The sequence below is a fragment of the Lontra canadensis genome, unplaced genomic scaffold, assembly GCF_010015895.1.
Source record: "Lontra canadensis isolate GAN:19392208 unplaced genomic scaffold, GSC_riverotter_1.0 scaffold12, whole genome shotgun sequence".
NCBI lineage: Eukaryota > Metazoa > Chordata > Mammalia > Carnivora > Mustelidae > Lontra > Lontra canadensis.
Genome location: NW_022631006.1, coordinates 21794999 through 21819010, shown reverse-complemented (window position 1 = coordinate 21819010; position 24012 = coordinate 21794999). Strand labels below are relative to the sequence as shown.

Here is a 24012-nt window from a genome sequence, read left to right as displayed (position 1 = left end):
GTTGGAGCATTGCTGTGCAGACTGATTTAAAAATAAGTGTCTCCGTATGGCATTATGTACCAATTTTAGCCCAAGATAACGATTCCATTTTGGGACTTTCGTTATTAAGAGAGATCCGGAGCCTGATAGGTTGAGAACAACTTGGGTAGAATCACGGTGTTTGCTAGGATTGAGTTCAACACACAGAAGAGACCCAGCACAAAGAAACCTTTTTATGACTAGAATTTACTGTTATCTTAAACACGTCTCACTGTTCTCTCAAGCTGCTTTCCTCACCACCCGCGAAGCGGCCGGAACGGTTACGCCCCCAGTCGGAGGCGCTCCTCGGCAGTCCTGACTGAGACTCCACCCGGAACCTTGGCGCCGTGACGCAGGTTTCCGGCGGGCTTCTTAGAGCGCCGAACAGCTTTGGGCCGAAGGACCATGAGAGGGCCGGAGTTGGGTCCCGAACCTACGATGGAGGGGGACATTCTGGATACCCTGGAGGCGCTGGGGTGAGTATTCCCGGGGACGCCCTTCCCCTGAAAACGTAAGCTCTCCCTCCGCCTGGCTGCTGTGGTCTCCTGCCCGTGGGCCTCCGTTGGGCTCCGGCATCTCGGTGGAGGCCTCCTTCCCCGCCGTGCTCCCGCCGGCGCCGACGGAGTTAAGAGGGAGGCGGGAGGGAAATCCGTTTGGGGGGTGGAGCAGGGCCGGAGAGCTGGGGCGCGTGGCCCCTTCTTCCAAACTCCTGGCTTTGAAACTCCGTAGCCGCGAGGTGCGGCGTTGGCGTGGAGCAGCAGGGCTCGCACCAGCCCGTCTGAGGAGCGTGTCCCTGCCCCACGGGTGCTATTTGTGTTGACGTAGTTGTCCCGCCTGGGGCTGTGGGGTGCTGAAACACCGACTGCGGCTGGGGGCTGTTGTCTCCTGCCAGGTACAACCTGTGGCTTAATTAGGGCTGGGGAGCGAATCTCTTGCTTCCTTGACCGGAGCAAGTGTCCAAGTTAATTGTGGGTCCATTCATTCAACCGTTTCATCCTTTTGTTAATTACATACTACTGTGGCATTAATATGCATTAATTAATGCATATTTATGTGCTAGGCAGAGGAAGGAGACAGTTTGCAGATTACCAACAGCTCACATAGTTGTTGAGGGCTACAAAGAGTCTACCGGAATTTACAATTCAGAATGCTAAGTGCCATGAGAACTCCTGGAATGATGTTAAGTATTCGAAGCACTGGGATCAATGCCGGCAAAGTAGTCTCCCTCCCTCTGTTGTCATCCCAAACTATCTTGTCCTGTGTATTTATTTAGCCTCTCTGGTACTGCCAACCCCCCCCCCCCCCATCCCCCACGCTCCAGGAAATCAGGTGCCTTTACCTGTCTTGTTCCAGCAACCTCCTACAGTGTGGTCTGGGAGAATAAATAGCGGTTGAATAAATGGGTAAATGAAGAGAAGTTCAAAGAAGAGAGTGCATAGAGATAGACATAGGGACAGATAGTTTAGGATCAAAAAATACACCTTACTTAAAGAGATTGGAGCCATCTGCACAATAGTTTGCCTTGCCAAATGCTGGAATTTCTTGAATGGGAAAGGCTGTGCCTTTGCACATTATGGTTCTGTAGTGAAGTTTGAAAACCCCACCCCCCCCTTTATTTTTTTCTAAAACTGTACTTGCCTCTTCTATCAGTTGCTTCTTGTAGACCCCAGGATTATCTACTTTATGATGTAACAAAGCCTTGCACTTAGTAGAGAGGTCCAGGATAAATGTTTGTCAACTGAAAGAACTGAACCAGTGATCACTTAGGGGGCATTTTTATTCTGTAAAATCTCTTGGAAATTTTCACCTGACTTGCTTAAGGAGGTAAGCAAAACAAGTTAAAATACTTACTAGACGTATGTAAACCCCAAATAGTTTCAGATTCCAGGGCCTCCAGATAAAAATAGTATGATTCTGTAAGTAGTTTATGACAAAGAGAAAGTCAGTGCTTTTTTTTTTCTTATTTCATTCCTTGAATTTGTTTCCTTTTTTTTTTTTTTTTTAAAGATTTATTTATTTATTTTAGAGGGGCTGGGTGGAGAAGCAGAGGGAGAGGGAGACAGAACCTTAAGCAGACAATACCCTGAGCACAGATCCTCATGAGGGGCTCAATCTCATGACCCCGAGATCAGGACCTGAGCCAAAACCAAGAGTCAGATGCTTAACCAACTATGCCACCCAAGTGCCCTGAATTTGTTTCTTTTGTAGGCATTTTGAAAAATGAAATTTGCTATAATCTTGACTTTTACCAAGGAAAATTAGTTTCAGATTATTCCATATGGAAAGTAAAACAGTTTATATACTTTGGGATTCATTTTTCCTGGAATAGCTGAGGACAAAATTTTGAAGTTGATTTTTCTTACAATGATAATGAAATGTGGAAATTGGTATTTACTTACAATATGTGTTGTATTTGAACACTGTTATAAAATACCCATTTAGTTTGTGAATAATGCATTTTCTGTTGTGACTGGATATTTAGCCTATTAGTGAAAGTTCTTTAGTTTATAAGGTAAAATTGGAAGTTAAAGGGAAGAGTTAAAAGGGAAAATGTAGGTGGAAGAAGAGTTCAGTGATAACACATGAAAACTGGGTGGAGATAACTTTGTTTCCTCATCTGAGAGGAGGAGGCTGAAGCACATGATTTCAGAAGTCTTTTTTTAGTTCTGACCATCTATGATTTTGTAGAGGGGATCTCAGCCCTGGTTGTGCATCAGAATCATGTATGGAGCTTGTGAAATAAAAGGTTCCAGTCTGTACTGTACGATATTGACTGGATCATGATTTAAGGGGTACAGTACAGCATGCATATTTTTAAAAATCTTCACATCTTAGTTTGGAATCAGCATTATGGAAGGAAGTTTATTTCAGTTACTTATTGAACACAACTGTATGTTGAAAACTGTTCTGAGAAGTCATTTGTGTGCAGAACAGAATTGATCTCTGGCCCCGTGGAGCTTACAGTCCAGTGGAAAAACGGATGTGATCACACAAATACTATAAACCTTAATAAGCTCTTTAAAGGAAAAGAGCAGGGTGACATGACATGACATGACAGGAGGTGGACAGGAGTAAACTAGGTGAGATTCATAAGAAAAGAGGACAAGGATGTTCTTAAATTGGGAACAAAAGATGAAAGCTCTTGAAGTGGAAAGGAACTTGCTGTATTAGAATAACTGGAAGGAGGCCCATGCACCTGGAGAACAGAGAGCAATGGCCAAGATAGTGGAAGATCTGATTGAAAAGTTAGGGGAGGATGAAGGCATGCAGCACTCTTTAGGCTGTGTTGTGGATTTTGTTCTTTGTTTTAACAGCGGGGTGTGTTTGAAGGATTTTAAATAAAAAAGGGAGAGATCAGATATCTGGTTTGAAAAGTTACTTCAGTAAGGTGGAGGTGCTTGGAGAATTTAGTAGTCAGGGCAAGAAGTGATGACTGCTCAGTGGAGGTAGATATGGAAAAAAGTGTGCACTGTAGAACTTAGTGATTGATTGGATATAAGAGCTGAAGGGGATGACGGTATCAAGGATTCATTTCTTCAGGAAGTATTGAGAACCAAAATGAAATGATACACCTTGGAATCTAATTTGGAAAGGGAAGAAAATGAAGATAGCAGGGAGGTAGGAAATACAGAGAATATGGAGTGACCAGTGGACTGGAGGTAGAAATGAGATCCAAGGAGAGTTGAAGGTGAGTGGTCAAAAGAGCAAGCTAAAAGAATGGGTAGTAGGTTGTGGTCAGGGAGTGACAGGTTTGATTTAGTGATTTCGGAGGTAGAGTAGTTTCTGGTGATGGCAAGGTCTAAGGGGTGCCTCACTGACATCTCATGGCAAAGGTCTGAAAAGATGAATTTCAGGAATCGAGAGCTCAGGATATTGCTGAGGGTATGCATACAGGCAAATAGCAGAAATGGGATTGGAGAGAAAAACAGCACAAGGAATTTTGGGGAGTGTCCAAGCAATTAATAGGTGAAAACCACAAAAGGGAGAGTGACAAGTCTGACTGGCCTGCGCCTAAAGAGAGAAGGAGGTATTTATAAGATGGTGTGGGACCAATAATACGGATACTGTTTTGGAAAGCAAGGAGGGCAAAAACCCTACCATCTGTCCTTTAAGAACTTTCAGAAAGTAAAATCACCAAAGCTAGAGGTGGTAGGGATAATCTTTCTACCAATCTGGAACAGTTGTTTGTAGATGAAACATAGTGGAAGAGTTTGGGTCAGTAAGTGGAGAGCTGGATCAGAGGCAAGCCAGTAGGGCATACAAATGACAGAGGGAAGGAAAGGGTCTCATATTTTATATGTTGGCTGATGGAAATGGAAAAGAGAAAGTAAATTAGTCATCTCCTGTGTCTTTGTGGGGGTTTGCCAATGGCCCTAATGGATTGAAGTTTGGATCACCAGAGCTCGAAGCTACTGTGTTTCCCATTATAGGTGCCTCTGGGGGAGTCTAGGCCTAGGAGAGGTGTCCCCAGTGTTTGGAATAAGAGTAGCGCTTTCCTACTTAAATAAAAATACCTTGAATGAACTAAGAACATAATAATAATCCCTATCTTATTAGATATGGCAGTTAAGTGAGGCACATAAAGCACACAGCACTGGCCTAGTGTAAAAGCAGTTTTTGGTGTTAGTTGCCATATAATTGTGATTATTATTAGATGTTTTATTTTGTTAAATGCATTTTTTCTTCTTTTTATTTTTACCTGATTTGGTGAGCTGAGGCATTAAGATTTGTAGGGCTTTTTCCCCTTCTAAATTCAGTATTTTTTGGTGATTTGAAAAATTTTATTGAATTTTATAATTGGCATTTCAGTTAAAAATAACCTCACCAATGATAAGAATTAATTAAATTTATTCAAGAGTTTATGATTATTTCTTTATTGTTGAGATGACAGTAATTAGGGGGAAAGAAGATGTTTACTATTAAATCTCAGTAAGAGGCACTGTGAGATATGGAGGAAAGGTAACGTATAGAAGAACCAGTCTTGCCTGTAGGAGCAGAGACAGTGGTCTAGTCCCAGCTCTCTACTTGGCTGTGTCAGCTGGCCAGGTTATTTCATTAACTTTCCTTATTAGCATAGACAGAAGTTTGAGTTCATATGGAGTGTTTGGGTTCAACTCTGGATTTAAATCCTAGCGTCATCACCTAGCTATTATCTTCTGACCCTACAGCATTAAGATCATGCCGACTTCACAGCATTGCTCTGAAGACCAAGTGAATTATAAATACAATTATCAGTATCTATGGCTGTATCTCTATTTGCATGCCTGTTACTGTGCCTAGTCTGCTACTTAAGGCAGGTATCTTAACCTCATTAAGCATTAATTTCTTACCTGCCAAATGAGGATTTGAAAATACTCACCCTTCATGAGCTATGACCAGAAAATTCAGAGAAAAAGAAATGGTCTTTAAACATATGAAAAGATGTACGGCCTTGCTCTTAAGAGAAATGTAAATTAAAACTCTACTGAGATACAAGATGGTCAAAAATCTAAATGTTTGGCAACTTTGGTGAGTTATGGAGGAATGGGTACTCTTACACCTGATGGTACAATCACCGTAGAGGAGTATTTAATAATATCTAGCAAAGTTACATATTCATTTACCTTTTGACCCAGCAGTCTCACCTCTAGAAATCTATCCCAGGTATAACCTGCCAAAAAGTTGTCATTTTTTTTTGTAAGAGCAAAACACTGCAAATAACCCAAATACTCCAGACATTGGAGTACTGTACACCTATAAAATAATTGAGTAGTGAGGCGCCTGGGTGGCTCAGTGGGTTAAGCCTCTGCCTTCAGCTCAGGTCATGATCTCAGGGTCCTGGGATAGAGCCCAGCATCTGCATCTGACTCTCTGCTTAGCAGGGAGTCTGCCTCCCCCTTTCTCTCTGCCTGCTGCTCTGCCTGCTTGTGATCTCTCTCTCTCTCTGTCCAATAAATAAATAAATAATAAAATTTAAAAAAAAAAAGTAATTGAGTAGTGTCTCTGCTGTTCTCCAGTATAGTTGACAATATGAATTTGAACCATGTGGCTCCATTTGTATGTGGACCTTTTTCAGTAAGCTATGTAGACTGTGAATCTATGGATAATTTTCTTTACCGTACAAAGAAAGTATATAGTATGTATACAAAGTATGTGTTAATTGGCTGTTATACGAAGAAAGTATATAGTACGTATACAAAGTGTGTATTAATTGGCTGTTTATATAATCAGTCAAGTTTCCAGTCAACTGTAGGGTAGTAGTAGGTAAGTGTTTCAGGAGTCAAAAGTTATATGCAGATTGGCAACTACATGGGGATTGATACCCCTCACCCCTCTGTTGTTCAGGGTTTGGCTGTATATGTAAATGTATGTGTGTGTATTGTTTAAAGCAAGGAATAGAAGAGTGTATAGTAGACTACCTTTACCTAAAAAAGAAGTATGTATATGTTTATATTTAAAAACAGAATGACAACCCCAAACTAATAAACATAGTTACCTATGGGGATGGGGGAGAACAGAGTAGAGGGAACAAGATTAAGATTGCAAGCTACTTATAAAAAAATTAAAAAATTAAAGAAAAAAAAGATTGCAAGCTTAATTTGAATGTACCTTGTTTTGTAAATTATACTTTGAAACAATGTAAACGTTTTACATAATTATAAAGCTAAATTAAATGAAGTCAAAACAGAGAGACAACAAATTGCTGAGTTGAAAGCAAAATGAAAGAAATGTTTATCAGTATATTGAGTAGGTAGTTTCATCACATGGAAAGGAATTTTTTTTTTTTTTTTAAGATTTTCTTTATTTGTCAGAGAGAGAGCGCACACAAGCAGGGGGAGCAGCAGGCAGAGGGAGAAGCAGGCTCCCTGCTGAGTGAGGAACCTGATGCTGTACTTGATCCCAGGACTCTGGGATCATGACCTGAGCCTAAGGTAGATGCTTAACTGACTGAGCCACCGAGGTGCCCCTCAGCTTTAATTTTTTAATTTAAAATTTGCATGTATTCTTTTTTCACTAAATTTTCTTTTCTAGTTTTTGTTACTAGTATATGGTTATTAGACTCTGTTCTATTTGACTTTGTGTTAGTTGTAATATTTATGTTAAAATTGGTTGATAATTTTACTAAGCAATGATAAAATAAAGGGAAAAAAGCTAAATGTCAATAAATAGGGCAGAAATTGGCAAACTATGTCTATAACAGACCCAATAATAAAAATCACAGGCTTTGCTGACCGTATTAACAACTCTGCAGTTGCATTGTGAAAGCAGCCAGAGACAGTCTGTGAATGGATGTCTTTATTGGCGATGTTCTGCTAAAACTTTATTTACAAAAATAGGCAGCAGGCCTTGGTATAGATTACTATCAAGTTTTTTGTTTTTTTGTTTGTTTGTTTTTTAACCCTTTTATGTCTTCCTTTCTAGGTATAAGGGACCACTGTTAGAAGAGCAAGCCCTTACCAAGGCAGCAGAGGGTGGACTGTCTTCACCTGAATTTTCAGAGCTCTGTGTTTGGTTAGGCTCTCAAATAAAATCATTGTGCAACTTGGAAGAAAGTATCACTTCAGCTGGTATTGTCATTGTGTTTTATTTACTTTTGTATAATAGTAAGGTGAAATGATAGCTTATGATTTATAGTTTGCCTGTGGTTCATCTACAAAGAAAAAGCATTAATATTATGAAGGACTACAGTATATAATATTAAATATACTTAGATTAAATTATATATTAATTCAAAGTTGGTTCTTAAATTTATATAAGATTATAAACAATAACTGTTTACAGTCTTAACCTTAGTATTCTTTAGAAAAAGTAGAGTCTGAATTTGATTATTTAAACAGTTTAATTTTTGAATACTGCTTATTTTAAATTAAGGTTTTGCTTTTGTTTCGTTAAAGTAGTTTGAGTTGCATTAGCAAGCCTGTAACTCAGGACATGGATTTATGTAGGAATACCATAAAAAAACTCCTGTGCTACCTCAGAAAAGTTTAATTCATTTACTGTCTTGGTAACTGAGTTCTTGTGGGTCTTCAATTTGTAGAATTTCAGTGAGAGAACTAAAATGAAAAATTTTTTATGATTGAGTGTTTGATGGGGTACAAAGTAGTCTTCCCTTCTGAAGCTATCTTTACTTTAAAATTTTCTTTTCTTGCCACATCCAATAGAATTCAAAGTAGCAAAGTAAAATTAGCTGAATTTAAAACATGTGGCACAAATTTCTACATAATTAGATTGTGAAAGAAAGATAAGCAATGAGGCTTAATTAGATGATTGCATTTGTTATCTGAATCTGTAGAAATACAGTAGAAATAGATCATTTGCTCTGAAGCCAATTAATAATTATAGCCATAGTAATGCTTTTAATATTTCAGTTACTGACATAAAATATTCCCAGTTTACCTGCTTTTGTGGAAAGTTTGTTGGAAAATACCCATCAGGGATTGAAATACAAAAATACATATCTCATGATTAGATACTTAAGTTCTTAAATTTAAGTATTGCTTTTTGTAGAAGTTGTTTGATTACCTGAGCATTGGGGTCACATATGTAAGGATTTAATTTCAAGTTGAAAATTTATAATTGGATGTAAAATTGAAATCATTTAGAGGTAGATTTTATAGTTTCAGATTAGATTATAAATATTTAGTAAGTGTTTTATGATTTTTCTTTAAAGGGAGAGATGATCTAGAAAGCTTCCAGCTTGAGATAAGTGGGTTTTTAAAAGAAATGGCATGCCCATATTCTGTACTCATATCAGGAGATATTAAGGACCGTTTAAAAAAGAAGGATGACTGTTTGAAGCTTCTATGTAAGTTACCTTTCTTTGAACATTTAAATTCGTTTGTTTTTTGTGGTTTTTGTTATTTTCAGTATTTATGAAATTTCATTAGTGAAGCTTTAGAAATTTTGTTAGAAAGGTTTTAATCTGAAGCTGACTTAGAGATACTTATATAAATGTGGTATAAATTCTAAAGTGCAAAGATTTCAATTACTTAAGATTGATTTGGCCAATATAGAATGCCCTGTGTTTGTGATTTATATATTATTTTAGTTATTTTTCTTTCATGTAATTCATCTCTGAGCATGCATGACTACATGACTAAAGTTGGTCGTTTAGAATCCTATTTATTCTTAAAACTCTCTGAAACTAGGCAGCTAAGTAGATTATTTCATCTTGTTTGTAGTGATAGATGTTGAATGACAGTTCAAAAATACTTACTGATCACCAATTACTGTACTAGAAACTGTTCTAGGCATGAGGGTTATATCTGTTTTTTAAAAAATTGTGTTCTCTGGACATTTGAATTCTAGTGAGTGTGGCGTAATTTTTTCAGGGGTGAGTTTGGAGTATTGATTACCCTACATCCAGATAGTTACCATAAATAATGTCTATTTGTATTGGGGTCCTTTACATTTTTTTTTAATTCAGTTGAATTTCATGTTGTTTTGAAAGTTCTACAGTGGCCATTTGAAAGAATTTTTCTAGCGTCCTTATTACTGAAGATTTCTATTATTTTGGGTTCCACCATTTATAAAGAGATCCGTGTGATATATTCCTAATAGGCTCTAGTGTTAGTAATGTTTGTTTCATTGGTGCAGAAATCATAAATGTTGAGTGGTACTGATAGTAGTGTCGACATTTGAATTACCTTGTGTGTGTTGGGGGGATAAAAATTATGTGCCCTCTGCCCCTATCTCTTGCACTGTTTCCCCATCTTCCATTTAGTATGAGTCCCTGATTTAATGAACCATTGTTAATAATGGTAGGTTGTACAGTAACCCTTAGATATATTGGGACAGAAGGGAAGCTAAGAAGCAATGGCCTAGAGGAACTTTTATGCTCTTTCAGCCAGTGAGAACTGTGTACTCAATTGTGTTTCCCTTTTTGCATTATCTGCTAAAAATCTGAGCAATAATAGCAATACAGATTTATGGTACAAGTAAAAGTGAAGAGGAGATGTAAGAGAAATTGGTATAGCTTTTTCTGATTATGAAAATGCATGCCTGCAAGGTGGGGCAAAACAGGGAATTAGTGTTAAATGGGTATAGTATTTGTTGGAAGATAAAAATGTTCTGGAGTTGGATGGTGGTGATGGTTGCACAACAGTGTGAATGTATTTGATGCTGCTATGGGCTTGAAAATAGAATGGAAAATTTTATATGTTAAAAAATTATATAATCATCCTAGAAATCTTAAAAAGTAGAAAGAATTGTAAGGAAAAAAATCATTGATAATCTCACTCCCCAGAGAGAATCATTTTTTTTTTTTTTTTTTTTTTTCCCCAGAGAGAATCATTAATAACTTCTTGGTATATTTTCTTTTCCAGCTCTTTTCCTTTACACACATACATTTAAATAAGATTGGAGTCTATCATAGATACAGTTCCTTCTCTTTCTTTTCATTTAATGTGTTGTGAGCATTTTTTCATCACTTAAAATTTTTTTTTGGAAAAAATAATTTAAATTGGCTACATAACATTCTATGCTATGGGCATAACATTTTTACATAATGGTATTTTGATTCTTTTTCTGTTTTTAATTTGTTCATATTTTTTAATTTGCTCATTCATATTTGTTGTTACTTTTACTTAGATATATTGCCATATTTTGTTTCAGAGATATACCAGTTCACAGTCTTACCACCATCTCTTCCATCTTGAGTTCGACTGTCTTTAGAACATACTGATTAATAAGCCTCTTCATATTTTTCTTGGGTGTGTTTGCAACATGTAAAAGATAAAAAGGTCCTTACTATGTGAAGAGCTTTTATAAATCAAGAAGAAAAAGATAAAAACTCACTGGAAAATGTGTAAATTACAAAAGACATGAACTGGCACTCTACAGAAAAAAGTTTTTTAAAAATTGCTTCTGAGGGGCGCCTGGGTGGCTCAGTGGGTTAAGCATCTGCCTTTGGCTCAGGTCATGATCTCAGGGTCCTGGGATTGAGCCCCACATGGGGCTCTCTGCTCAGCAGGGAGCCTGCTCTCCCCCACCCCCACCGCCCCGCTTGCTGCTCTGCCTACTTCTGCTTTCTCTGTCAAATAAATAAATAAATAAAATCTTTAAAAAAAATTGCTTCTGAACAAGAAAAGATGAAACAGTATTTCTCAGAGTTAAGGAGTTACAAAAGTAAAATGACAGGATACCATTTCTCACTTAATAGGCGAGTAAATACCAAAAAAAAAAAGTCATCGTATTAGGCGGGAATAAGCATTCTCATATACGATAGGCATGAAAATATGGGAGAATAACTGTATAACCTTTTAGAAGGACAAATTCTCAGTATCACTGTTAAAATTCACCTACCTTTTTTTTTCACCTACCTTTTGACTTGGAAATTCCATGACTAGGAATACATATCTATTTCCCTAAGGGTACAAAGATATATAAAAATGATGTTTATTATGGCATTATTCATAGTAGTTAAATAGAAATGTTATATCCTGGGTGCCTGGGTGGCTCAGTGGGTTGGGCCTCTGCCTTCAGCTCAGGTTGTGATCTTGGGGTCTTGGGATCGAGTCCTGCATTGGGCTCTCTGCTCGGCGGAGAGCCTGCCCCCCCCCCCCCGCCCCCCCCCCCTCCCCTTTTTGTTTTCTCTTTCCTCCCCCTTTTTTGCACAAAAAAAAAAAAAAAAAAAAAGAAAAGAAAAAAAAAAGTGGTATATCCTTCCAGTGATACCATTATATAGCCATTAGAATGAAAATAGATCAAATGTACTGATATGGACTGATTTCTGCTGTATTGGTAAATTAAAAAATATACAGAAATGTGTAGTATGCTCATATTTGTATAAAAGAAAAGTGTGTAGATGGTAGATGTGCATTCTCTGTATATATACACATATGCCTAAAAAGATACCCCGGAAATTAATATTGATTGCCTTTAGGGAGGCAATCTGAAGATCTGTGGTGGGAAGAAGACTTTTTGCTATATTGTTTGCCATCTGAATGGATTAGCACTTTAAATATTAGACTGAACTCTTGTTTGAAATTACGTGGAACACGTTTCCCAGAACAAAGGCAGACTGGCTTAGGTTCTGTCCAAAATACAGATTTTTGAAGAACTGGTGATCTGTTTAAATGAAGTTTTGAAATCAGAAGGACTTTGGCATAGTCCTCATAAACGTGGCTTGATACATATTGGTCTTAACTTTTTGTGGGGTCTTTTGACAGTCACGTGTAAACTTTGTGGAAAAGTGTTTAAGTCAGTGACTCTCAATCCTGCCTGCCCATGAGAATTACCTTAGGTCTAATAGCATATAGTAGCTCAATTCCTGCTTCAGATCTGCTGGTTCAGAATCTTTGAGGGTGGGACCCTGGCACCTCTACAGGCATATCTCAGAGAATACTGTGAGTTGATTTCCAGACTATTGCAATAAAGTGAGTATCACAGTGAAGCAAGTCAAATGAATTTTTTGGTTTTCTAGTGCATAAAAAAGTCATATTTACAATATACTATATTAAGTGTGTAATAATAGCATGTCTAAAAAATGTACAGAGCTTAATTAAAAAATGCCTTATTGCTAAAAAATACTAGGTATCATTGAGCTTTCTTTTTTTACTTATTTTTTATTATTTTTAAAGATTTTATTTATTTATTTGACAGAGAGGTCACAGGCAGGCAGAGAGAGATGGGGAGGCAGGCTCGATGTGGGGCTCCATCCCAGGACCCTGAGATCATGACCTGAGCCGAAGGCAGAGGCCCAACACACTGATCCACCCAGGTGCCCCTGTCATTGATCTTTTAGTAGGTTGTAATCTTTTGCTGGTAGAGGGTCCTGCCTCTGTCCTAATGGCAACTGGCTGTTCAGGGTGGTGGTTGCTGAAGGTTAGTTGGCTGTGGCAGTTGCTTAAAATAAGACAGCAGTGAAGTTTGCCACATCATTCAACTCTTTTATAAACAATTTCTCTGTAGCATGTGATGCTGTTTGATGGTATTTCACCTACAGGAGCACTTCTTTCAAAACTGCAGTTTATCCTCCCAAACCCTATTGCTGCTTTATCAACTAAGTTGACAGAATATTATAAATCCTTTGTTGTCATTTCAACAGTCTTCACAATATTTCACCATGAGTAGGTTCCATCTCAAGAAACCATTTTCTTATCCATAAAAAGCAACTCCTCATCTGTTAAGTTTGGCATGAGACTGTAGCAATCGGTCACATCTTCAGCTCTACTTCTAGTTCTCTTGCTATTCCTACCACGTCTTCCTCTACTGAAGTCTTAGACCCCTCGAAGGCATCCACGAGGGTTGGAGTCAGCTTCTTCCAAATTCCTGTTAGTATTTTGATCTCTACCCATGAATCATGGATGTTCTTAATGGCATCTGGAATGGTGAATTCTCTTCAGAGGGATTTCAATTGACTTTGCCCAGATCCACCAGAGGATTCATGATCTGTGGCAGTGATAGTCTTAGGGATTATATTTCTCAGATAATAAGACTTGAAAGTAAAAATTACTTCTTGATCCATGGGCTGCAGAATGGCTATTGTGTTGGCAGGCATGAAAGCAACATTAATCTCATTGTAGAGTTCTGTGAGAGCCCTTGGGTGCGTTGTCAATGAGCAGTTCTGTTTTGAAAGGAATCTTTTTTTCTGAGTAGTGGGTCTCAGCAGTGGGTTTAAAATAGTCAATAAATCATGCTGTCACCCAGGCTTTGTTGTTCCATTTACAGAGCACATGCAGAGTAGATATAGTGTAGAGGATTTTTAAGGGCCCCAGGATTTTTACAATGGTGAACGAACATTAGCTTCAACTTAAAGTCCCCACCTGCATTAGCCCCTAACAAGAGGTCAGCCTGCCCTTTGAAGCTTGGAAGCTAGGCATTGGTTTGTCTCTGTGAGAAGTCCTAGATGGCCTCATCTTCCAATAGTAGGCTGTATAATCTGCACTGGAAATCTGTTGTTCAGTATAGCCACCTTCATTACTTAGCTGGCTCTTCTGGATAACTTGCTACAACTTCTGTATCACACTTGTTGCTTCACCTTGTACTTTCATGCTGTGGAGACAGCTTCTTAAACCTCATGAACCAACCTCTGCTAGCTTCAAACTTTCCTTCTGCAGATTCCTCACCTTTGTCAGCCTTCATAGAATTGAAGAGAGGTAGAGCCTTGCTCTGGATTAGATTGGTTTAAGGAATGATGTGGCTGGTCTGGTCTTTTACTCAGACCACTCAGACTTTCTCCATATCCTCAGTAAGGCTTATTTGTGTGTTCCCTGGAATAGCTCTTTTAATCCCCTTCAAGAATTACCAAAATGTGACACACCAACAGGATGTGAACAAATGTTGGGAAAATGGCACTGATAGACTTGCTCGACACTTGCCACAGACCTTCCAATCTGTAAAAAATGGAATTGTCTGTGTAGTTAAGTGAAGTGCAATTAAATCAGGTATGTTTGTACTTTAGTTTTCTCAGATAGTTCTCAGCTGGAGTTGAAACGACTGTGTCGTGGAGTGTGTTTGTAGTGTGTATATAATTTTAAACAAAAACACAATCCAGTATTTTGATTACTACAGTGAAAGTTAATTTAAAACAAAACTGTAACCATATAAGAGTATTGAGTAATTTTCTTCTATATGGCTATTGAAAGGAGTAAATGAAATGATGGTAAAGGAGCTTATGAACAGCCTGGGGTGGTCTATCCTGAAGGCCAGTGGTTATTCAGATTGCTCTGTCAGCTTATAGATCAGTTAAAGCTGTGCATTCTCCCGAGTTGAGCATTCCATGCACATGAGAGAGCATATTTTTAGTTTTACACATTCTGCATTCTTACATTATTGATTTACTGGTGGGTCTCTCCTACTAGACTTTAAATTCTGCAGTAGGCATGATCTCTTTTTTAAAAAGTTTCCTCCTGCCCTCTTTGTTTTTGTGATAAGAACACTTAACATAATGATCTGCCCCTTAGAAAAAAATTTTTTAAAGATTTATTTTCAGAGAGAGAGAAAGGGAATGCAGAAAGAGGGGCAGAGGGAGAGGAGGAGGGGAAGAAGCAGACTCCCTGCTAAGTGGGGAGTCTGACTCGGGGCTTGACCTCAAGACCCTGAGATCACTGACCAAAATGTATCAGATTTTGCTTATGAGTACTGTGCCACGGTCCCTCTGATTTTAAAACCTTATTAAAACAGATCACCTGTTTCGTAAAAATTTGTTTGATAACTTCCAGTTTCCTCCCTCCCCCAGCCCCTGGCAACCACCATTCTGCTCTCTGCTTTATGAGTTGGACTGTGTTAGGTTCCTGATAAAAGTGATATCACATTATATTTGTCCTTCTGTGTTTGGCTTATTTCACTTCATATACTGTCCTCCAGGTTCATCCATGTGTTCGCAAGTGGTTGGATTTCCTTTTTTTTAAGGCTGAATATTCCATTTTGTGTATTATACTACGTTTTCTTTATTCATCTACTGAAGGGCACTTAGGTTGTTTCCTTCTCTTGGCAATTGTGAACAGTACTGCAGAGGACATGGCAGTGTAAATCTCTTTGAGATGTTGATTTCAGTTCTTTTGTATATATACCTAGAAATGGGATTTTTAAGTGGTTCTTGTATATTTTAACATTATGTTTTTCCCTTTTTTAATTACAGTATTTTTAAGTACAGAGCTTCAAGCTTTACAGATACTGCAGAACAAGAAACATAAAAATTCTCAGTTAGATAAAAACAGTGAAATTTATCAGGAAGTTCAAGCTATCTGTGATACTCTTGGTGTACCCAAGTCAGCAACTTCTGACATTCCGCTTATGCTAAACCAAGTGGAATCAAAGGTACTGTATTTGTTTTATTTTTCATTTCCCAAAAATGGAATTAAGTGCTAACATGTAAATGTTGCATTAAAAATGAAAATATTTCCTTTAAGATACATTCTGTTTCTGGAGAAGTGTATCTTCCTGTAAACCAAATTTTGGGTTTTGAATTAATATGTATGTGATTTAATATACCTATAGCTAATATGCAGGAATCAGATCTTTTTTTTTTTTTTTAAAGATTTTATTTATTTATTTGACAGAGATCGCAAGTAGGCAGAGAGGCAGGCAGAGAGAGAGAGGGGGAAACGGGCTCCCTGCTGAGCAAAGAGCCCGATGCGGGGCTCGATCCCAGGACCCCGAGATTTTGACCTGAGTGGAAGGCAGAGGCTTTAACTCACTGAGCCACCCAGGTGCCCCAGGTATCAGATCTTAATGAGTGAGGGCCCTTAGGCCTTTCCAGAGTTTTCTGTGCTAGAAATCACTTTGCAAGTTAAAGGATCCCTTTCCTAAATAAAGTTGTGTTGTAGTATAATGAAAGAAGTAGAGTAATCCTCCAAAGTCAAAGGCAGACTACATTTAAAAAAATATTGATGCAGATTTGTAACATGGTTGTCTTTGGCAGTGAGCAAGCAGTTTCTGGTGGATAGATGTTTAGTAAGTGTTTGTTGTATAGAGAATGAGTGAATGAGTTACCTGATATAGTTAAAAACAACCACAAACTATATACCTTAAACTTTTTTGAAAATTTCTTTTCAGTTATTAAACTACCTGCCCTTCTTCCCTGTTGAGCCACATATTAGAGAGAATGCTACTCTTGCACAGCAAATTCCAGCCTAGTTTCTAGGAGTCCTCTAGGGAATAATACAGGATTTATTTTAAAGGAAAAGAACACTTGCACTCTCAAGAATAGGTACTAGGTAAACTCCATTTTTAGACACACTGTTATACTAAATCCGTGAATAAAATAGCTTTGCTTTGATAATTTTTGAACTGAAAAAATAGATTTGTCTTCATTGAATGTAAGATAATTTTGGTATCATTAAGATGAAAAAACCCCATTTTAAAAACATTTTTTTCTTTTTTGTGAAACCTGCAGACCAAAGAATAACACTGTGAATTGCTCAAAAACATTGTTTTGGAATTAACAAGTTACTCTTCAATGTTTATTTTCTCTTTTCATCTGGATTAAGAATGATATGGAATTGGCTAAAATGTCTAGGATAATTTCAGATTGAGATAGATTTCTAGGCTCTTTCTAATCTTCCCATGCCTCTACATGTTGATCCCAAAGAGGCTTTTCCCTTTTATGGGTCTCAGTTAGTATTAAAAATACCCCAAACCTTTAGTTTCCCTACTTGAAGTAAGCTATAATACCCGTGTTCAGATGCTGGCAAGTTAATGATAAGGTAGTTGTTACTTGGCCATTGTGGCCAAATATTTACTTAAAAAGATTTTTTTCTCCATTCGGTTCCTATCAAAAGCAAAAATTTCCTTATTATACATGTGATGTGTCCAGAATACTCTTTGTCACCATCAGCAAAGAAAATTATTATTTTCTAACTTGAAGCTGCTCAGATGTGAATCTAATGTAATTATAGTAATATAATGACAGACCAGCATTTACTGTTCTAAGTGTTTATATATAATAACTCACTTATTTCTCACATTATAGATAATGAGGTAGCTACTATTATTCTCTACAATAGCCATATGAGGAAATATTTAATAAATGGGACAAGTGTGTTTCTGAGCAGTAGTGGTAGACCTGAAGTTTGAACACAGGCAACTTCCAGAGTCTGTGCTCTTAACTCCCTCTCTATTTGGATTTAATTCTGAAACTTACTAAAACTGTTGTCCAGTGTTGAAATCCTGAGAGAGGAGCTGAATGGGATTATGTGTAAGAAGTTGTAAGTATGCATTCAGAATCCTACATGACTGAGGAGTTACAAATCATACTTTTAGTAATACATGGAATGATTAAAGTTGGAGTTATATACAATATTTGGGAAATCTACAGAAGTTGACTACCTTAAGAAAATAATTATTGGGGCGCCTGGCTGACTCAGTCATTAAGCATCTGCCTTTGGCTCAGGTCATGATCCCAGGATCCTGGGATGGAGCCCCACATCAGGCTCCCTGCTCAGCGGGAAGCCTGCTTCTCCCTCTCCCACTCCCCCTGCTTGTGTTCCCTCTCTGACTGTCTTTCTCTCTCCCCCTGTCAATTAAATAAATAAATAAAATCTTTAAAAAAAAAATTCTTAATGATATGTAAGAATTGGATCATTGTACAGGCATATTTGCTGTGAGGCTAAGAAAGCTTAAGCTTTGGGGCTCCTCATTTGCAGAAGTTCTTTCTAAAGCTAATTTTTAAAAAATTGCTTTCTGAAGATACAGTTTACATATCAAATCTACTCATTTAAAGTAGGTCAATTTTAGTATTTTTAAGTTATGTTTAGTGTATTTAGAGGCACAACCAGCATCCGAATAGAATTTTAGGAACGTTTCCATCACCCTCAAAAAAACGTTATGCCCATTTACAGTCACTCGCCATCATCACCACGTTTCTGAACTAATTTTGTGTTCAAAAATTTTAACTCTTTTTCTGAAGAGTGCCCCTAACATTAAATAAGCTTCATATTCCTCAAAAATCTCTTGATTATTTTCCCTAGTTACCTTATAACTAAGAAACCATAGATAGACCATTTGGTTTTGAAATTGTTTCTTTAGATAAAGTTACTTAAGATAGGAGCATGAGCCCAACTTAGGCTATTATTTTTCAGTCATTTTCTTAGGGATAAATTATTATTATTGGAATGGGTGACATTGCTAAAGTAAAAACAAATGTCTGATATTTTGTTCACTAAAATAAAAGTGTTTCTTTGTAAAAGTAACCAAGTGTATATGTGGTCACTATAATTTGGAGGGATTGCTCTCCTAGGATGTCTTGCTGAACTGTGAAACCAGAATGCTTAGAATTATACCATGTATAAGAGTGTGCATAAGAATGTGCCATTTCAAGGAGAAATTCCGAAAATTATTTCACATAAGACCATACAGATTCTCATAGTATAACCTTTCAGCAGCTGCTTCTGTAGTCATCTGTGTATATTATTTCTTACTCTGGAAGAGAGCTGTGCTGTAGTTTGAATTAATATAATTAATGCATTTTTGAAAAAGATAATCTACATTGTGGTGATATTCTTTCTTGGTATGTGAAGGGGAATTTCGGTTACTTCACTTTAACATTTCACTTATTTTTTGGCATTCAAAACAACATTTTAAGAAAGAATAAGATTGTTTTAAATTGGAGATATACATTTTCACTATCTTCTATATTTACTTTTAGGTGAAAGATATACTCTCAAAAGTCCAGAAAAATCATGTGGGAAAACCACTGCTGAAAATTGACTTAAATCTGCAACAAGCGGTAAATTCCCTCCCTTTATTAGAGTAGTGAACACGTCTTTATTTTATTATTGGACACCTAATTTTACAGTAGGTAACGTGTTTATTATTTTGGAGAATTGATATCCTAGAGTAATAGGTCATAACATTTCTTCAGTCAGATTGTAAAGTAGTTTTAATAATGCTTGGCCAAGAGCATGTATATCACCCAATATGTTAGCATAGTTGTGATTTGAAAAGGTTAGTAGCTCAGAGTCAACAAGGTAGAAATTTGGGGTATTTTCTTTCTTTATTGGTCGACCATTTAGCAAGTAGATATTTTACTTAACATGCTTGAAGGTGAGGTAAAGTCTCCCAGTGTAAGAGTTTAATTCTTATGTTTACTATCTTCTGAATATCATAAATGTTCTATCAGATACTCTTTATTATGTAAAAAATTTTACCATAAAGTCTCATGGGAACAGAAAGTAGTCACCAAGTACAATATCTTTTGAATCAGTAGGAAGTATTGAGTACAGTTTTTCAATTTTCTTTCTGGGCTATGCCAGAAAGAGTGTAAAGTTTATGATTTTTGTTTCTGAATTCTTTAGGAACAACTGGAAAGAATCAATGATGCACTTTCTTGTGAATATGAGTGTCGCCGGCGGATGCTAATGAAACGGTTAGATGTGACTGTGCAGTCCTTTGGTTGGTCTGATAGAGCAAAGGTAAGACTGTTTTCCCATTTGTGTCCTGTAGGTGGTACTCTGTGACAGCTCTTCAGGCTGTCTTGTCTCTTATTGTATAACCTGCCACATTTGCACTGACCATTCTGTCTGAAGCACATGCCCAGGCCAACTGCTGCTCTTATATAATGATCCTAGTCTTTTGTAAATTCTGTCTGCAGATATCTTAATTTCTCTCCAAATCTCTCACATTTATTTTAAACTCCTAGATGTGATTTATGCAATGATATTCATAAAGAAAAGGACATTATATGAGACAGTGACATAGAATGAGCAACTGGTCAAGAAAGCAGAATATTGGAATAAGTACAGGTAGTACAGATACCAGAACAAGTCTTCTTAAAAGTGTCTAAGGCTGTGAACTGTGTTCTAGTTGAAGAGGACATTGGAGGCCAGATAATGAATATATTCACATAGTCCTGGAATGCTGTCTCTCATCACTCCCATTTTATGCCTTTAATCTGTACCCAGGCTTCATCTGGGCACTCTGCTCCACTCTGCATCATATTTTAGAAACACTCCAAACAGCTGGGACATTTATAGGGCTCACCACATTTGCTTCTCCTGTTTCAGGGATTACTGTTTTGTGCTCCTCAATGTCTAGAGTCTGAAAATCATTGCTGTGTGTAGGTTGTCCACTTTGCTAGTTGTTTGAGGTAGGAGGGTAAATCTGGTGCCTCTTATCATCACAACATCATCATCATCATCATTACATTTTTTGTATTGACTTGGCAGTTCCTCTGCCCCACGTTGTATCAGCTGGGGTCACTTACGGAGCTTCATTAAGCTGGTGCTTGGACTAGGCTGGAATATTCAAGGTGGTTGTCTCATATATCTGGCTTCTGCTGAGTGCTAGGGTGCTTTTGTTATCTTCTTGGTTCTTATGTGGTCTCTGTCTCCATGTGGTGTCTTGTATTGGTTTCCTATGGCTGCTATAACAAATAAGCATACACTTAGTGGCTTAAATAATAAACATTAATTCTCTTACAGTTCTGGAGATCAGAAGTCCTAAAATGAAGGTAATAACGAGGTTAACTTCAGCAAGGTTAAGTTAGCATTCCTCCCAGATGCTTCAGGGGAGAATCTCTTTACTTTGTATTCCCTAGCTCCCAAATGCCACCTGTGTACCTTTCTCTTGACTTCATCCTCTTATCTTCAAAACCAGTAGTGTGAGATCTTCCATTCTCTCTCTCTCTCTGCTTCTTTGTCACATCACCTTTTGTTTCTCTCTTATAAGTATTCCTGTGATTATAGTGGACCCACCTGGATAATACAGGATAATCTCTCCATCTGGAAATCCTTGAGTTAATGACATCTATGTCTGCAAAGTATCATATTCACAGGTTCCAGGGATTAGGATATGGACATCTTTGGGTGTCATCTTCCTTCTACTGGATTTTGTTTTTTCTTGCATTGTATTTTTTTTTTTTCTTAAAGATTCCACCCATTTATTTGACAAACAGAGATTACAAGTAGGCAGAGGCAGACAGAGAGGCAGGTGGTGGGGGGAAGCAGGCTCCCCACTGAGCAGAGAGCCTGGTGCGGGGCTCGATCCCCAAACCCTGGGATCATGACTGAGCTGAAGGCAGAGGCTTTAACCCACTGAGCCACCCAGAAGCCCCTGTGTATCTTTATTATATGCTACTGCTGCTTTTTTCTTTCTGAATATACTTTTAAAAATCAAGTATTCTAATGAGTTCTCCATTTTCTGTATACTTTCCCTCCCAAAATAAAGTATTATCCTGTTGCAATCATGGGCTTTTTGCATGGCTATCCTTGGTACTCCACTAATTCCTGGTTGCTGTGGCCACCTTTGTCATTGTTTTTTCTCTCATTTTCCTATAGTAAGTCCATATATAACTTCCTAACAAAAGGTGCATAGGTGGTGATTTTTCTGAATCCTTGCATTCTGAAAATGTTTATCCATCTGTCACATTTGATTGATAATGTGAGTAAATATAAACATCTAGGTTGAAAATATTTTCCCCTAGGAATACTAAAGGCATCGCTTCATTGTTTAATAGTGTTTGGTGCAGCTGGTGAGAAACCTGATGTCATCCTATGTCCTTTTGAATGACTTTTTATTTTTCTTTGGAAGCTCTTGGGCTCTTTTCTCTAGACTTGGAGTTCTGAGATTTCATAGTAAGTGTTCGTATGGGTCTTTTTCCATATTGTGCTAAACACTAAGTGGACCTTTGAACATGTAGACTCTTAACCTTTATATTTTTCTTCATTAATTTCTTCCCTTTGGTTTTCTTTGTTTTTTCTTTCTGAAAATCTTCTTAGCCAGATTTTGGACTTCAGATTCACTTGAATTGCTTTATTTTTTTCTCTCATTTTCCATCTCTTTTCCTTTTTGATGCACTTTCGTAGAAATGTCCTCAATTTTATTTTGTTCTTAGCATTGAATTTTCTTTTTTAAAGATTTTATTTATTTATTTGACAGAGATCATAAGTAGGCAGAGAGGCAGGCAGAGAGAGAGGAATGGAAGCAGGCTGAGCAGAGAGTCCATGCGGGGCTCGATCCCAGGAACCCAGGATCATGGCCTGAGCCAAAGACAGAGGCTCAACCCACTGAGCCACCCAGGTGCCCCTTAGCATTGAATTTTTGTTTCTGCCATCTTTGTTTAATTTCCAGGGAGTCTTTTTGGTTTTTGAGTTTTCCTTTTTTCATATTTTTTATTCGTTTTATGGATGTATTATCTTCTTAAAGATGAAAATGTTATTTATTTATTTATTTACAGATTTTATTTATTTATTTGACAGAGAGACAGTGAGAGAGGGAACATAAGCAGGGGGAGTGGGAGAGGGAGAAGCAGGCGGGGCTCGATCCCAGGACTGTGGGACCATGACCTGTGCCGAAGGGAGATGCTTAATGACTGAGCCACCCAGGCACCCCAAGATGAAAAATTTTAAAAAAGTTTTTGTCTCAAATTATCTGTTTCCTCCAGGGTAATTTTTTGTTCATTTTTCTTAGTTTCTTTCTTTCTTTTTTTTTTTTTTTTAAAGATTTTATTTATTTATTTGACAGGCAGAGGTCACAAGTAGGAAGAGAGGCAGGCAGAGAGAGAGGGGGAAGCAGGCTCCCTGTCGAGCAGAGAGCCCAATGCGGGGCTCGATCCCAGAACCCTGGGACCATGACCTGAGCTGAAGGCAGAGGCTTTAACCCACTTAGCCACCCAGGTGTCCCTCTTAGTTTCTTTCTTATGGTAGTTTTCTTCAAATGCAGGACAGTTCTTGGTTGTTCCTATTTAAGAGCAAGACACTGAAAAAAACTGTGTGTTTGCTTTTTAGATTTCATATATGTGAAATCACACATATATGTGATTTCACATTTACGTGATTTCACATATGTGTTATATATATTTCATGTAAGTGAAATCATAGTGTGTTTCTCTTGGTGTGGCTTAATTCACTTAGCATTATACCCTCTAGATCCATCCAGGTTGTTATAAATGACAAGACTTCTTTCTTTTATATAGCTGAATAATAATCCATTATTCGTGTATATGTGTGTATATATATACAAAGACAGCCTCCGCACATCTTTTGTATCCATTCATCTATCAGTGTCCACTGAGCTATTAGGTTGTTTCCATATCTTAGCTATTGTAAATAATGCTACAGTGAACATAGGAGTGCATAATCTTTTCAAATTAGTGTTTTTGTTTTCTTTGAGTAAGTACCCAGAAGTGGTATTGCTGGATCGGTCCTATTTTTAATTTTTTAAGGACCCTGAATACAGTTTTCCACAGTGCCTACACAATTCATGTTTTGACCAATAGTACATGGGGGTTCCCTTTTCTCCATATCCTTGCCAACACTTTTTGTTTCTTGTGTTTCTGTTAATAGCTATTCTGACAGGTGTGGGGTGATACCTCATGGTGGTGATTTGTATTTCCCTGATGATGAGTGATGTTGAGCATATTTTCATGTGTCTCTTGGCTGTCTGTATGTCTTTCAGGTCTTCTGCCCATTTTTTAATCTAACGTTTTTTTGTTTTGTTTTTTTAAAGATTTATTTATTTATTTATTTGACAGAGAGAGAGATCACAACTAGACAGAGAGGCAGGCAGAGAGAGAGAGAGAGGCAGGCAGAGAGAGAGAGAGAGGGAAGCAGGCTCCCCGCTGAGCAGAGAGCC

At 37.6% G+C, this 24012-nt stretch overlaps 1 protein-coding gene across 1 annotated transcript in view; it reads left to right on the top strand.

The window, feature by feature from the left end:
- Positions 1–370: 370 nt before the first annotated feature.
- The window catches only part of FAM98B (family with sequence similarity 98 member B), a 38153-nt gene continuing 14511 nt past the window's right edge, over positions 371–24012 (top strand). The window contains exons 1-6 of the mRNA XM_032856881.1: positions 371–494; positions 7420–7565; positions 8669–8803; positions 15581–15759; positions 19088–19168; positions 19737–19853. Of these exons, the coding sequence (XP_032712772.1) occupies positions 424–494; positions 7420–7565; positions 8669–8803; positions 15581–15759; positions 19088–19168; positions 19737–19853 (729 nt within the window). The 5' untranslated portion in view covers positions 371–423. The remainder of the gene's footprint in view (positions 495–7419; positions 7566–8668; positions 8804–15580; positions 15760–19087; positions 19169–19736; positions 19854–24012) is intronic.